We start from the raw sequence: 13,858 nt of genomic DNA, 5'->3' as shown, positions 1-13,858 counted from the left end.
CACTATTTGTAAGTGGGAAAGACCTTGCAGGGGCGGGGGGCAGATGCTGCCTAGGATAAGAGAGGGCATAGCCCACAGCTGCATAACGGGCAGAGAGACTCAGAAAGGACCCTCCCTAACTTCTCAGGCTGTAAAAGAGACGGCGGGAGATTTATACTTCCACACTTGCAAGATTCTGTTAATGTAGCCTTACAATAAAGTAGTATAGCTCATCTGGTTGTGTTTCCTGTCTGGTCTGCCTGGGAAGGCTGACAAGTTGTGAGTCTGCGTCTTGAAACCAGCACTCCAGAGAAAGGCCATCACGAGGACTTGGTACTGTAGCACCAAAGGAAGTACGGTCCACAGCTACATTTTCAGTTTGTTAGACCTGGAGGGAACACTGGCCCTGAAACTTACCTATGAGCCATTTTTGGCATCCTCATCAACAAGACTGGAAAAGGAATAACTGAATCTTTTTTCCTCCCAAGCAGAAAAGTTTATTAGAAATATAGATTAATACAAAAACGCAAACAACTCCCCAGCCCCACCCAGCCACGCCTAACAGAACACAACCCCAGTAAGTCCATTTAAACTTGGAATACTGAAGCAGGATTCACAGCCATTTACGTTTCAACAACGGCTGAGGACACACATCCTTTCCCAGCCTCTTGGCACATCTTCCCTTCCTTCCCATTTTTTCTCCTGCCCCATTACAAGCCTGTTTTTGCTCTTCCTCTCCTGTCATTCCTCTTCGATCAATGGGCTTTTATGTTCCAATCTTCTGGTTTAGTCAAGATGGCAGCCACAGGATATGGGTAACTTGATCTCCACATGGTTGGACACATCCCCTGCTGTGCTGAATCTCTAGCAGGTGGGTCCGCACACTCTTCCTGGTGAGGCACTGATGGTCTGACTGTGCACTGGAAGCAGAATGCAGGGAATGGGCACCATCAATTTTTGGGTGCCTCCAACGTTCTGTTCTTCAGGCTTGTGAGCAAAAGAAAAAGGGGAATGGCAAAATGAAAAATCGGGCAAGGAGGCAGTTAGCTGAGGGAAGCTGCTGGGTGACATCCAGCCCTGTGTTCATGACAGCAATGTCTTGGCTTGGAGGTCAACCTAGGATCCCTGGATGATGAAACAACTGTCACTGGAGATCAATAGGTGGGAATGATATGGAGAATGAAGAGAACCAGGGGAGAAGGTTGGAGTGCTCATGGGGACTTGGTGCTTGGGGAAAAAATATTAGACAAAACACATGACTGGTGTGAGAAAGTGTCTTGGGGAAGGGGGAAAGACAGAAAGGCAAGTCATCCTAGATATACTTTTCCTTCTCGAGAGTGGACGTAGACTCTGCTCGGTTCAACCCGCTTCCTCCTCAGACAGGGCATCCAGTTCAGCCAGCCGCTGCTGTAGCATCTCCTCCAGTTCAGTGGACGGGGGCTGAGCCCGTCTTCCCCTTGCCCGGCGTCCTCTTTGGAAGCGGGGTTTGCGCTGCTTGCGGGGAAGGCCCCCCTCCCTGAACTCCATCGCCCTCTTCAGCTTGCGTTGGCTGGTGAAGACAAGGGCTCCATTGCGTTCCAGGGGTACCTCAAATATGGTCTCAAATGATCTGCGAGGGGAGGGAATAGGAGATGGGACACCACATTTAAAAAGGAGAAGCCATGTCTGAGGTTCCTCATAGTGAGACCAGCTTAGACTGGGAGCTATCCAACAGGCTAAAATAAAGAGATTTAACTATAAAACTCCTCTTCACTCCCAATACTTTGCAGCTGGGGGAAAAGATCATGTGGTCATCAAGCGCAGAGCGTATCGGGATGTAAGGCGTGGGACCGAGTTGCAATCGGACGATTTGGGCAATCTCAGTAGGTACGCACGCGGTCAAGAGTGAAAGAGATTGGAAAGGGGGTAAAATGTGAAGGCAAGGAAAAACTTCAAACCCCTCTACAGCAAAACAACTTCCTACTGGATTTAGACCCTTTTGTATTCACCGCCGACTTGTTAAGGAACCGCTCGAGCCACCCCAAGAATGAGAACATTCCAAAAAGTGCCAATAGGCAGCTTATTATAGAAAACAGCACAGAAATCCTGCACAGCAGCAGTAAATGGGAAGTACAAGATGAGCCAGGATCGTAATCGTTATTCAATGCTGAATTCCCTAAGTCCTCCATGGTCTATCAGCTAGATGGATGTGGCTGACCGGCGCATTTGAGTCCAACGCAGTTAACAAAACTCGCACATCGCTTTCACAACAGGGAGCAAATGCTAAAGCAACAGAGCGTTGATACTTCACTTGTGTTGCTTTTTCAACACTGCTGCTCCAAAGCAATTGGTTTCTACTATGAACAGCCTCGTAGTTTTAGACATGTTAGCTTTCTTCCACCTAGTGCCCTCAGGTCCACCAATGTCCCAACCTTCCCAGCCAACGTTGTCAGAGGATCTTTGGTAGAAACCCTGGCAAAGCATTTCCTTCCCTAGCATGTTTACTCTACCCGGCCTCTTGGGGCTGTGCGCCCTAGACTCCGTCTTCAAGGACTGAATATAGACCTTGTACTATGGCTTGCTTAACTACGGTTTGCAGAACAGCTCATAATTGGTTTAACGAAGCTGCTGAGCCATAAACCAGAATGTATAAATGGTGAGGTGCACGCAACATACTCAGCCACAAAACAAACTTGTGACTCCACCACGTAGGAGCTCGGCCAACCTCTGTCAAGACAGGGACCATACAAGCCCTTCTGCAGCATTTCTGTAAGGACATCATCACCAGCATCTCCGAGAGCCACCCTTCTCACCTCTTCTCTGTGGGTGTGTGATAGTTCTTGTTCGTGTAGATCTCCTCCAGACTGAACTCTTTCTTGTTCAGCCTGAGGAAGGAGAGAGAGAGAGAGAACATATTACTTTGAGATAGCTTGGCCAGCAGGGAAAAAAATATGTTAGACAGGAGAGTCATTCCACAGAATAAAAAAAACATTCTCTCACAGTGTATTGGGTTTTCCCTGCTACATTCTCAATTTTCAGACAAGCTTCTTAGTTCACCATTCAGTTAGATCAGTGTTTCTCAGCCTTGGCAGCTTGAAGATGTGTGGACTTCAACTCCCAGAATTCCCCAGCCAGCCTTGAAGTCCACACATCTGCAAGCTGCCAAGGCTGAGAAGCACTGAATCAGACGCCAGCAGATCTGCCCACCGGGCCATATTGCCAACAGCATCTTTGCAAACCATTTCAGACTCAAGGTTCCAGGACTTCCTTCTCTCCAGCCCTGTTCTTCAGAGTTCCCAAAAGTTGCTCTCTGACCCACCACCAGAACACACAAGTCCTAGGTTTGTTCCAGTGCAGCTGAAAAGCAAATGACCAAGCTACAGGGCGTAAGCACCAGAAACAGCCCAGCCCTTTCTGCTTACACGTTGCCCCCTCCCGCAAGGCACCCAGCTGCCCTCGGGCTCACAGAGAATCCGAATCCCGGGCTCTCAGGTCACCACCGGGCTCTTTTGAAGCCCAGCTCCACCTTTCTGCGGAGCGCCTTTCCATTTGGGGCACATTCTCCCATTTTCTTTAGGGCATGCTCTCACCTGACCGGACGGGGAAGCCCCATGGGAGTGAGATTGGCTTGGTGCCTGGCTGGCGTCTTGCGGATTCTTATGCAGGACACCTTCCCTATAGTGTTCTCTTGGGATCCCTGCAGGTTTTAGGGAAATTAAGCGAGGATAAGAACGCACGTGACTGGAAAGCCAATCCCTATGAAGAGGGAGGGCATCTTAATCCACCACCACCCCTCACTGCACAGCACTTCCTCTGTTATGCCCCCTATCAAACAGCGACTGACCTTCATCTCAACGTCTGAAAGCATCAACCGCTCTGATGCAGCCATGCCTAGGCCCACAGCAGGTACCCTTTGCCCACCACCTGGGGAGAGGGAGATGCTCCTAAAAGGACAAAGGAAACAAAACACGTACAGGTCAAAGAGAGTCCAGATGTTCTCCGCATTGGAGGAGTCTGCTCATCTGCCAGAGGAGGACAGAATAGGAAAAGAACTTAAATTCAGTCTCCTCCCAGTCCTCCTCCTCACCCTAACCCTCCAGACGTGTTGGATTACAAATCCCCACATCCTCCGCGAGCACCACCAGGAGCTGCCTAGCCCAACACATCTTTTGTGGAAAAAAGCAAGCAAGCTGACTGAACAGGATGACCTAGGATTAAATACGCAAGGCTCCGTGGGCGTTGCGGGAAAGGCGGAGCAAGGGAAAAGGCAAAAGGAGCAGAGACTCTCCTAGCAGGTTCCAGAACGTGTCGAGAATCGGAAATGCAGCGATGCCTTATACGGAGAGACGGACCTCAGGGGATCCCAGACTAGCGTAGCCTTGATCTTACAGAACGGCTTCCTAACACTCTTGCTTGAAATCTTGTACAGCAGCCTTTCCCAGCAGTGGCCTCCAACGTATTCTTGGACTGCCACCCCCATTACTCCAGGCCATGCTGGCTGACAGCGGAGCCCAAGACCACCTCCCAGCATAAAGAAAGGTGCCGTAAAAGTCGCAGCCTTTCCACAGGGAGGGATCGAGGCTCCTGTTGCTTTTTGGTCCTTCCTTTCTTTTTAAGGAACAGCCTGGAGATGAAGCACCTGCACGTGCCTTCAGGACTGCTCTTGCCTTGTTAGGGTGGACTTGCGGTTTTTTGAGCTTCCCCAAGGACAACATACATCTTTGGGGAGCAGGGATGAAAAAGCTTTTACCTGGAATGGGCCGGGTCCGATTCATGACAGCAGGATGACGCAAGGGGAGAGTAGGAGGACGGATCGCAGCGGGCGGCGTGAACCAAGGGGCCTAGCAGGAGGCGGGCAGGAGGAATGCTGAAGGGGTACACTTCCTTGCGCAGGCAGGGCAGAGTGGGACGGCCCAGTTCTCGAAATACCTCCAGACTGCAAACCGTGTGTCGGCGTTGCCGCAGCTGCGACGGGGAAGGCCCAGAAGAGGCGGTTTGCCAAGAGCAGGCTCTAGGAAAATCAGGGCAGGAGTAGCTCCGTCCAAGGCGGGGCTGAGCAGCCGGGTCTCCTTCCTTCAGGCGCCACTGGCGGATGGGGGGCCTCCCGCTCACCATCAGGTCGCTTGCTGCTGCTTTCTCTTCTTCATGGCAACAGCTCCTCTTCCGGGGACGCGGTTCAGAAATGGCAATTTTCACCTCAATCTTGACCCCCGGGCGAGGGGTAGCTGGCGGAGCACCTGCCGCATCATCCGCGTCTCCTGGAGGATGTGGTAACAGGGAGGGGGGCCCCTCAGCAGGCGGCAGGGACGGTTTGGAGGGGCTGAGGAAGATGTCGGCGAAGGCCTCCAGTTTCGAACGCATGCTCTGGAAGACGGGGGCCAGGCCCCAGGGCCTGAAGCGGGGGACCGCAGATGAGCTCAAGAGGGTCAAAGCTGAAGGAGGGCTGGCTGCTTCAGAGGAGAGATCTGTGGAAGGGGAAAGAAATGGCAGTTACACAGGAAACAGGTCATAGAGGAAAAGCAGAAGTATCTTGAGGGCTGTTTCCACAAGAGGCTCAAACGCAGCTCTGCAATGATTTCACAGCCACAAAAGGAGAGTTCGAAGTATTCTCCTTGCTGACACCCATAAAAACTTTTTCAAAGGACATTGGTGGTCAGGAAACCTTGCTTCCAATTAATTAAGAGGGAACTCCTAGATCACGGTCTTAGCAGGTGGCAGCACATGGCTGACTTTGGCTGATTTCAGAAGCTAAGCAGGGTCAAATCTGGTTATTACTCAGAGGAGAGGCTCCTGACCCCCAGAAAATTCCAGAGCGGTTGCTAGAATTGGAAATTGAAGAAAATCCTGGAAGGAGGCAGTTGTAAGCCATTTTCATATTATTGCCAAGAAAACTGCATGGATCATCAACGTGAGGGTGTCTGACTTTTACCAAAAGGTCAGTTTGCCTTGAAAAGAGCAGCTTTTTGTTGTAGATCACATCCTTCCCTAGGAGACACTGCAAGCGATAGGAAGGCCCAAAGCCAAGAATCCTCTGGAGCACCCTTTCCCCTTCCTCATCCTTCTCCCCTCTTTTCCTTCCTTTTTTCATTGTTCCTCTTTTCTTGCTCTCTCAGGCACAGTAATATAGCTAAATAGTTACAAGGGCACAGTAGTTCACGTCACTTTCATCCCCAACATTTGTGCGTGTAATGCTAGTGTGCAAAAGCTAATCAGTAAAGGAGAGAGGAGGCATTCTCATCACCCATCAAGATGGAAGAGAGGGCCCTTCCCCTTCCATATGGGTCTGGAATCTCTTGGCCACACAGAGCCTCATCTTTTCCAAACAAGTTCAGGAGTGGTATTTCGTGACATGAATCCCTCCTTGCCTTCCCCATCCGCCAAATGGTGTAACATTTCAGTGCTATTCCTATGTCGCCTTTGGAGGTCCTCTCCCAAAAATGCAGACCTTGGCCACACAAAGGATGACACCCCCCCCCCCGCTATAAATGTCTAGGTGTAAACACGTCTTTTGCCCACCACCTGAATACCTGGACAGACAGACTGCCAGGTCACTTCATTTAGTTCGAAGCCCCACCGACCTGGGCGACAGCCACAGTCACGTAGATCTGAAGGCGCTGGCTTTTCTGCACTCGAAGATGATGGCTGATGAGGCAACTCCAGCTGATCACTCCTGAGCAAGAGCAGAAGCAGTGGGAAGTGATGGGCAATCATTTTGGCTCTTCGACCTAATGACGTTCTAGGACAGCCTTCTCCAGCCGGGTGACAGTTGGAGATTTACCCAGCTAGGGGCTTTAAGGTGGGATAAAAAGCATCAGCATTAACCCCTGGACAGCCTTCCCAAACACGGGGACTCCAAAGAGACTGGACTTCCACTCTGGTAATTCTCCAACCAGCAATGGCGTTTGGCGATCTTGGCACTTGGAAGGCTAACGCATCTGGAAGGCACCTGGTTAAGGAAGACTACACCCAAGATCTATCAGCTGTTTTGCTGCACAATTGTAACCCTGGTGAAGGGAGGAGGGCGGCATCATCACTCCGCCACCCTAGGTGGAAACGCTCACCTGCAGGGGGATGGAAAGTTCTCCAGCAGCTCCTTGGCAACGCCGGCATCCTGCCGGCGAGAAAAGATGTCTGAACCAACATGTGGACCAAGCCACCTCCTCTTGACCCCAACCTGTGAAGGTCTGCCCATCTTTTCCCAGGCTTATTTTCCACACCAAACTCACCTGGGCTTGGTTCAACTGAGAGTCGTCCAAAGTGGGGGTCAGCTGATGAGCTTTCTCCTCTGGGATGGCCTGTGTCCCCTCTCTGCCATTCATTAGAGAAACCCCCTTCTGCAGGCGCTGCCTCTTGGCTTGCAGGCGCTCTGACTCACGGCAGCGAGGGGGAGACAGCCTTTGGTCCCACAGATGCCGGCAGGTGTGAGCCAGCTGCTTCCAAGGCTCCTGGCAGGGCTGAGAATCTACCTTAGGGGGAAGCAATCTGAGGGAGGAAGACAGACAGGTAGCTATCTGAAACAGTGTTTCTCAACCTTGGTGGCTTGAAGATGTGTGGACTTCAACTCCCAGAATTCCCCAGCCAGCAAGCTGGCTGAGGAATTCTGGGAGTTGAAGTCCACACATCTTCAAGCCACCAAGGTTGAGAAACACTGTTTCAGACAGCTGCTGACATCCATAAACCACACTATCAATCTTTCTCTCCTGGATCCTTGCTCACCTGCACACAGTGCTACTCTGCCCTTTTCCTGACCAGGAAACTTCGGTCTCATTCCCAACTGTCGGCTGGAGGGGATTTGTGGAAGGAAACAAGGCAGGCCTTTGTAAAAGTGAGCACCTTTGTGAAATCTCCTGGACAGAGGGAGAGACAACCCAACTTTCAAACATCTCTGAACGTCAGATCAGAAAGCTCCCTTCCTCACTTCACCATCCAGTCACACACTTGCTTTCAAACAGAAGTTCCTCCTTGGGTAGAAAAGATGAATTGGTTCCTCTCCCACTGAGCCAGAGAGAACTACAGATCATATGATGTAACTCGCCTGATTCAATTACACAAAACATGGCACTTGCAGGAGGATCTCAGCTGGAAGGGACATTGAAGCCACCAAGTCCACCTACCTGCTCTGTGCAGGAATCCAAATTCCAGCACGTAAGATTTGTGAAGAGTTTTGGAAGGGCAAGAATTGTAAGACGTTTCTTTTTTCCTATCTCATTCTGCCCTACCATCATAGGTCCTCCTGGGAATGTAACTAAATGCAACCAAAATGCCTACTATTATTGTCACCATCACCACATGAGTGATTAGAAACAGGAAAAATAACTTGCAGGTTTGAAAGGAATTCTAAACATAAAACAGCTCAGATAAATCAAAAGGTCTCTGCTTAGTAACAAAAAATCAGGCATCACACAAACAATGAAACAATCCTTCATAGCTTGCTGGGTCACCTGGTGTGGAAGAGACATCTGTAAAAGGGCATTTTTAAAATGACTTTTGTTTTGTACCCTGCCTTTCATTTATATTCAAGCCCTATGAGTGGAGTTTTCAGTGTGCTCGTGGGTAGATTTGGGGAAAGGAGTGGTTTCAGTACTTTAGCCAGAGGGCCCAGAAATAGACTGGGCACTGATTCAGCTGGCACAGCACCAGCTTATTACTTCAGAATGCCCAGTCCCAACTGATAATGAAGAGGCTGACATCTGCCTATGCAAAGCCTGTGAGATACAAAAGGCTCCCCGCTGCAAAGATCTGTACTCAACGAGTTTTTAAACCCATATGTGAATGCCTGAATAAAAATGGAACAAAGGGCAGAGGCGTTTCTAGCGAAGAAGCAACTGGAGAGCATCAAGATGGAATTAACCGCCACCCCCCATTTTTATTCAGTTTGGTAGCCTATCCCAGACACCTCTTTAACATGCACCCCATGTTTTACAGCATCCTTACAGGCACTTGGGTTGTGGAAAAGTCTTGCAGATCAACAGCCAGCACCCTTCGCTGTTTCTTCTCCATGGGAGATGCCACACGCCACAGGGTCTCTCCTGTCCCACCACAACTGCCCCTGCTCTTTTCTGCCATTGGGGGGGAGCCCTGTAGAAGCCGCTGCCTCTTCTTGGGTGACCACCTTTCATCCTCACACAAGGGGGGTGAGGTTCTCCCTCTGTCCAGGGGCTCTGGAGGAAGTACAGGGGTTTCTTGCTCCTCAGCCGCAGGCCTGCAAAAGGTCAAAGAGACTCTTAAGACAATAGCATGATTCCTCCTCCTCCTCCTCCTCCCACTTGGAATTCCCAGGCAAAAGACACACCGTTCTCTCACCTGAATATGAGGACTTTTCGTCGCCTGACTGTCTTCTCAAAAGTGGATAATGGCCGAGGATCCCTGCCAGAAGTTCCTTCAAGAAGAGCGCATTCCATGGCTGGACTCAGACCCCACACCCCCTTGGGGTCAGCAGCTGGGAGGCCCCCCCATTTTTCCACCAGATCCTCATTTCTCACTTCTCTGTTTGGAGTGGGGTGGGAGAAAAATCAAATAAACAAACATTGACTTATTTTCATAAACAACACATGCACATATACATATTGCTTCTCATCTGCATAAATCCTGAAATAATTGGCAATGAGAAAAATACTTCATTAAAAATTATCCACAAATCAAGGTAAGAACAATGGCAGAGTTAATGGCTGGGAAGCCCAACATTTTAAAAAGATGGATTTTGTATGGCCAAAAAATACTAAGCTTGAGGCTTGGTACACCCAAAAGGGATTATGCTGAATTAATTGTATTCTCTGGGTAGTTCTCAAGGAACTATAAAACAATCACAGAAGCCTAAAAAGAAAGGAAAACTAACAAAAAGTGATCACATTACAAAATTAAATAAGTTTAGTAGCACCAGAACACTGCAGTGCTTGAAATAGCCCCCCAAATACACTGCAAACTGAAAATACATCCATAAGGCACCCAAAGAACCATAGCAGAGCCTCTCTAAGAAGGATATTCAGAGGAAGTAATTACACTGTTATACCCCTATGGATAATAGGTCTGTCATTCCCCACCTTCCCCAGTTTGGAATTTTAATCATGTTTAAATTTTAAAAAAATCATTTTTAATCATTCCAGCTTGGAATCAAAATGCATTTATTTGAAAGATATTCCACCCACCACCCGTTCTATTCTCATAACCTGTTAATGCAGCTGAGCATCCTAAAAACAAGAGAAGGAAATCATTTTTATTGACGAATTAAAGAAAAAAAATTGACAGCCTACCTCTACACAAAGCTGCAATTCAATGGAACATACTTACTCCCTAGCTTTGACAACAGATCAAGTGTGTGGTGGGGCGCGCTTTTGTAAGAATGACTGCAAATCCTGCTATCAACTTTGAAAGGGTTGCTGGTTCAAATAATTATTCTTCTAAATGGTGCTGCACAATACCCAGTGGTAAGTGAGGAGGGGGGATTATGTCTCTCCCAGAGAAGCTAATTATAAATCATTAGCAAACATCTAAATTGTATGTTACTAAGACTCATTCTTCCTCCCACAGGGGTCTTCTGGGATAATCAAAAGTTAAATTCAGATAGTGCTGGGAAAGCTTTCCAGCCTAAACCAGGGATTGCTTTATACATACATACATACATACATACATACATACATACAGTGTGTGTGTGTGTTCCTTCAAGTCAGTGTTGACTTCTGGTGACTGCCTAAACTAGTTCCTGCAGTGTTCTTGGCAAGATTTTTGGAAGCGGTTTGCCACTGCCTGCTTCCTAGGGCTGAGAGGGAGTGACTGGCCCAAAGTCACGGAGCTGGCTTTGTGAACTCATGGTCTCCTGGTTTCTAGCCTGGTACCTTAACACTACACCCAACTGGCTCTGCTCTATATAGTATAAAATAAAATAGGAAAGAGGTACTGTACTAAAGCAACCAGAACAGGGCAGAAATCATCCCCCATCACTCCACAACTTCTAAATGTACCAATACACATGATAGGCTAACATTTGCAGGTCAATTTGAGTCACTACATGACAGAATTCAAAATCCAAAACTATGTTAATTTTATCACCACCACTCAAAAAACACAAAATAGTACATCGGCTTTCAGGTTCCCTAAGCTTCCAAGCAAGGTGTTGGAAAAAGCAGGGTATGGGGAAGAAGCAATTTCTCCTTCACATCAGCCTTTTTCACACTCTTTCCTACTTTTGGCCTTAATAAAATACTTTTTTTTTACATGTAGCAACACAACTATGATTTTCCCTCTTTATATTTAACATAAATGAAAACTTTCTCCTCTCCTTTCACTCCCCACTACTGATAAAAGGGTTTTGCAAAATTTCTCACAAAAGTAAAGGGGGGGGGGGACAGCAAAACCCAAATCATGGGATAGAAATCAAGATTAACTCAACCCAGTGAGTCCTGCCAGGCCGAAATGAATAGAGGCCAACCAGAGCGCCAGTCTTGCTAAGCTGATAATTTTAGGAAACATCCATCCCGCTTTTGCTACATAGACTCAAACAACTTAGCAAGGAAGCAGTTATTCCAGCATCTCTCCTCTCCCAATCCTTCCCCTGCCGGCAGTTTTTCAAATCTCGCTTTCTGCAGCGCTTGGCTATGAACACACAGCCAGAATTCCGTTACAATGAGTCTCTCCTGTTGTGTCCGGTGACTCCTGGCACCGATTTTACCAACCTTCTCCCGATGAGCAAGTGGAGGGAGACAGGAGATCGCCTAAGCCCGGGCTAGGCTTGAAGCAGCTTTCTCCCAAGGCTATTGGCACTCCCTTAACCGCAGTGCAAGCGATTCCAGAGAAAGGGTAGAGCAGTGTTTTTCAAACTTGGCAACTTTAAGGTGGGTGGACTTCACCTCCCAGAATTCCCCAGCCAGCATCGCTGGCTAGGGAATTCTGGGAGTTGAAGTCCACCCACCTTAAAGTTGCCAAGTTTGAAAAACACTGGGGTAGAGCGCAAGCAGAGCGGAGCCTTACCCAGCCTCGCTTTGCAACCTTTGTGCCCCTCCCGGCTCGGGGAGGTGGGCAAGAGATCTCAGAGGACCCCCCCCACACACACACACAGACAAACAGTCGCGCTGACCCCTCCGCCCGGGCAAGGAAGCAGCGGCCCCGCCACTCCTTCGCCCGGCACGGAAGAAGCCGCGACATCCGCTCCCGCCGGGCACTCCAGCGCTGACGGCCGCCGAGGGAGCGAGCCGAGGATGCCCGGCTGCCAGCAAAGCAGCCGGAGCGCTGCCTCCCGCTCCCGCCAGGACTCCTCACGGGGGCGCCCTGGCAGCCCCCCGGCTGTCCTCATCCGCCAAGCAGACCTCCTCAGAGCCCCGCACGCCCCGCCGGGGACCTCACCTCCAGCCTCCGCAGGGAAGAGATAGCCGCGCCGCAAAAGGGAGGGAACGAAATGAAAAACGTCTCCCCCACCCAGTTTAACAGCGCTTCCTCCTCCCCCAGCCCTTCTCTCACCAGTCCCTCGGCACGGCCCGATCCTGCTCCGAATCCAGCTCGTCCAATAGCGGGGCGCCTTGTTTTTAGCCGCAGCCAATGGCCTCCTGCTTCTTTCCTTAAGCGGCAGCTAAAGAGTTGCCATCATTACTTAGGGCAGGAGCGGGCAATCTGTAGCCAAGGCCCGGATGTGGAGCCCCCACTCCTTTTCGGCGGCCTCAGAGCCCACTCGGGATGGGCGGGTGGGTTTAGTGCTGGGGATTCAGGAGGGGTGTCTTCAGAGACAAAACGGGTGCTTTAAACCTAGTATAGCCTTAACAAACCCCTATCAGTTTAGTTCCACCCGCCACCCCCATTAAACGGATTTCCCGGCTACCAAAAGGTTTGAGAAAATATACCTCTCTCACCCTGATTTTCTCCCATCTTTTTAAAGGACTCACGCTTCGGTGACGTCATTACGTCACCGGCCGCGCCTCGTTCGGCTCCGGAAGCCTCCGTATTTATTTATTTGTTTTTTAAAAGGACGAGCTTTGTCAATTCCGGGCCTAGGGCCAAAAAAGGGAAAAAATGAAGCTAGACGTTGCGTTGGAAGAAAAGCGTTGTAACCCCCCTCTTGAGTTCGGGTGGAAGGACTGTTGAAGTCAATGAGCCCACCATTTTGGGTGTGGGCAAGAAAAGGAAAGTTACGAAAATAAGACACCCCATCAAAAAGCGGTAGCCATTTTGGAATAGGGCAGGTTCAATGTGGAGCCGTCTAGGGTGCCGCCATTTGAGGGGAGGGCCAGAAAGTATAAATTTAAAGGGCCAGTGCTTTCTTCATACTTTCACCCTTTGGAAAGGTGCTACCGTTTCAGTTGCTATTTATGTGACAATTACTTTGTTCTGAGGCGAAAGCTTGATTTCAAAACAGATTTTAAATGCGAAAATCTAATTTTTGAGCCGATGGGAGAAAATGGGGGTGGGGGTGGGGATTGGATCTTAATCAGGTCCAAGGATTTGGCTCATAGTTTCTCCAATATCATAATTTGCTCCTTCTGGGAAGAAGGAAATGGGCTGATGGGACGAACTCCCTCTCGCGGGAGGTTTCCACACGGGGCCTGGATGGCCAGCTGTCAGGCATGGCTTTGTGGATTCCAGCGCTTTCTAGATGGGCTAGATGACCATTGAGATCCCTTCCAGTTCAAACATCCTCTGTTTCTTTGTAGGTGTGCTTGAGTGTAAGTCTCTGTAATTTCAGCTACTTTTAAATAACGCCCCCCCCCATAAATGAATTTTCTGGTTGCATTTTTTTCCTCTGAATCGGGAATATAATAGCCTGATATCGGGAGGGGGATTCTGGGAGTTGAAGTCCACAAATCTTAAAGTTGCTGAGGTTGAGAAACACTGCTCGAACCAACACAAGACCAATCCCCAGCCCAAGAAAGCTGTTTGGTAGGAAAGCAGCTTTTTCTCATGCTCAGTCAGCAAGGAG

The 13,858-nt window shown here is 49.3% G+C and overlaps 1 protein-coding gene across 2 annotated transcripts; it reads right to left on the bottom strand.

Annotated features, from left to right (window-relative positions):
* Window positions 1–454: 454 nt before the first annotated feature.
* PRR14 (proline rich 14) lies at window positions 455–12,564 on the bottom strand. 2 transcript variants are annotated; one of them, XM_063301380.1, is made up of 12 exons: window positions 12,409–12,564; window positions 9,262–9,444; window positions 8,893–9,160; window positions 7,675–7,805; window positions 7,185–7,440; window positions 7,020–7,069; window positions 6,537–6,628; window positions 4,709–5,423; window positions 3,803–3,902; window positions 3,549–3,655; window positions 2,772–2,843; window positions 455–1,588 (listed from the first exon to the last, which is right to left on the bottom strand). In XM_063301380.1, exons 2-12 carry the CDS (start codon window positions 9,357–9,359, stop codon window positions 1,339–1,341), a joined length of 2,139 nt encoding a protein of 712 aa, XP_063157450.1. In that variant the 5' UTR covers window positions 9,360–9,444; window positions 12,409–12,564; the 3' UTR covers window positions 455–1,338. The 2 variants fall into 2 exon arrangements, with proteins under 2 accessions (XP_063157450.1, XP_063157451.1); XM_063301381.1 differs by lacking the exon at window positions 12,409–12,564 and adding an exon at window positions 12,295–12,362.
* Window positions 12,565–13,858: the final 1,294 nt, after the last annotated feature.

Source organism: Candoia aspera, chromosome 4 (assembly GCF_035149785.1).
Source record: "Candoia aspera isolate rCanAsp1 chromosome 4, rCanAsp1.hap2, whole genome shotgun sequence".
NCBI lineage: Eukaryota > Metazoa > Chordata > Lepidosauria > Squamata > Boidae > Candoia > Candoia aspera.
Note: the sequence above shows the minus strand (reverse complement) of the source record. Positions and strands in the feature narration are given on the sequence as shown.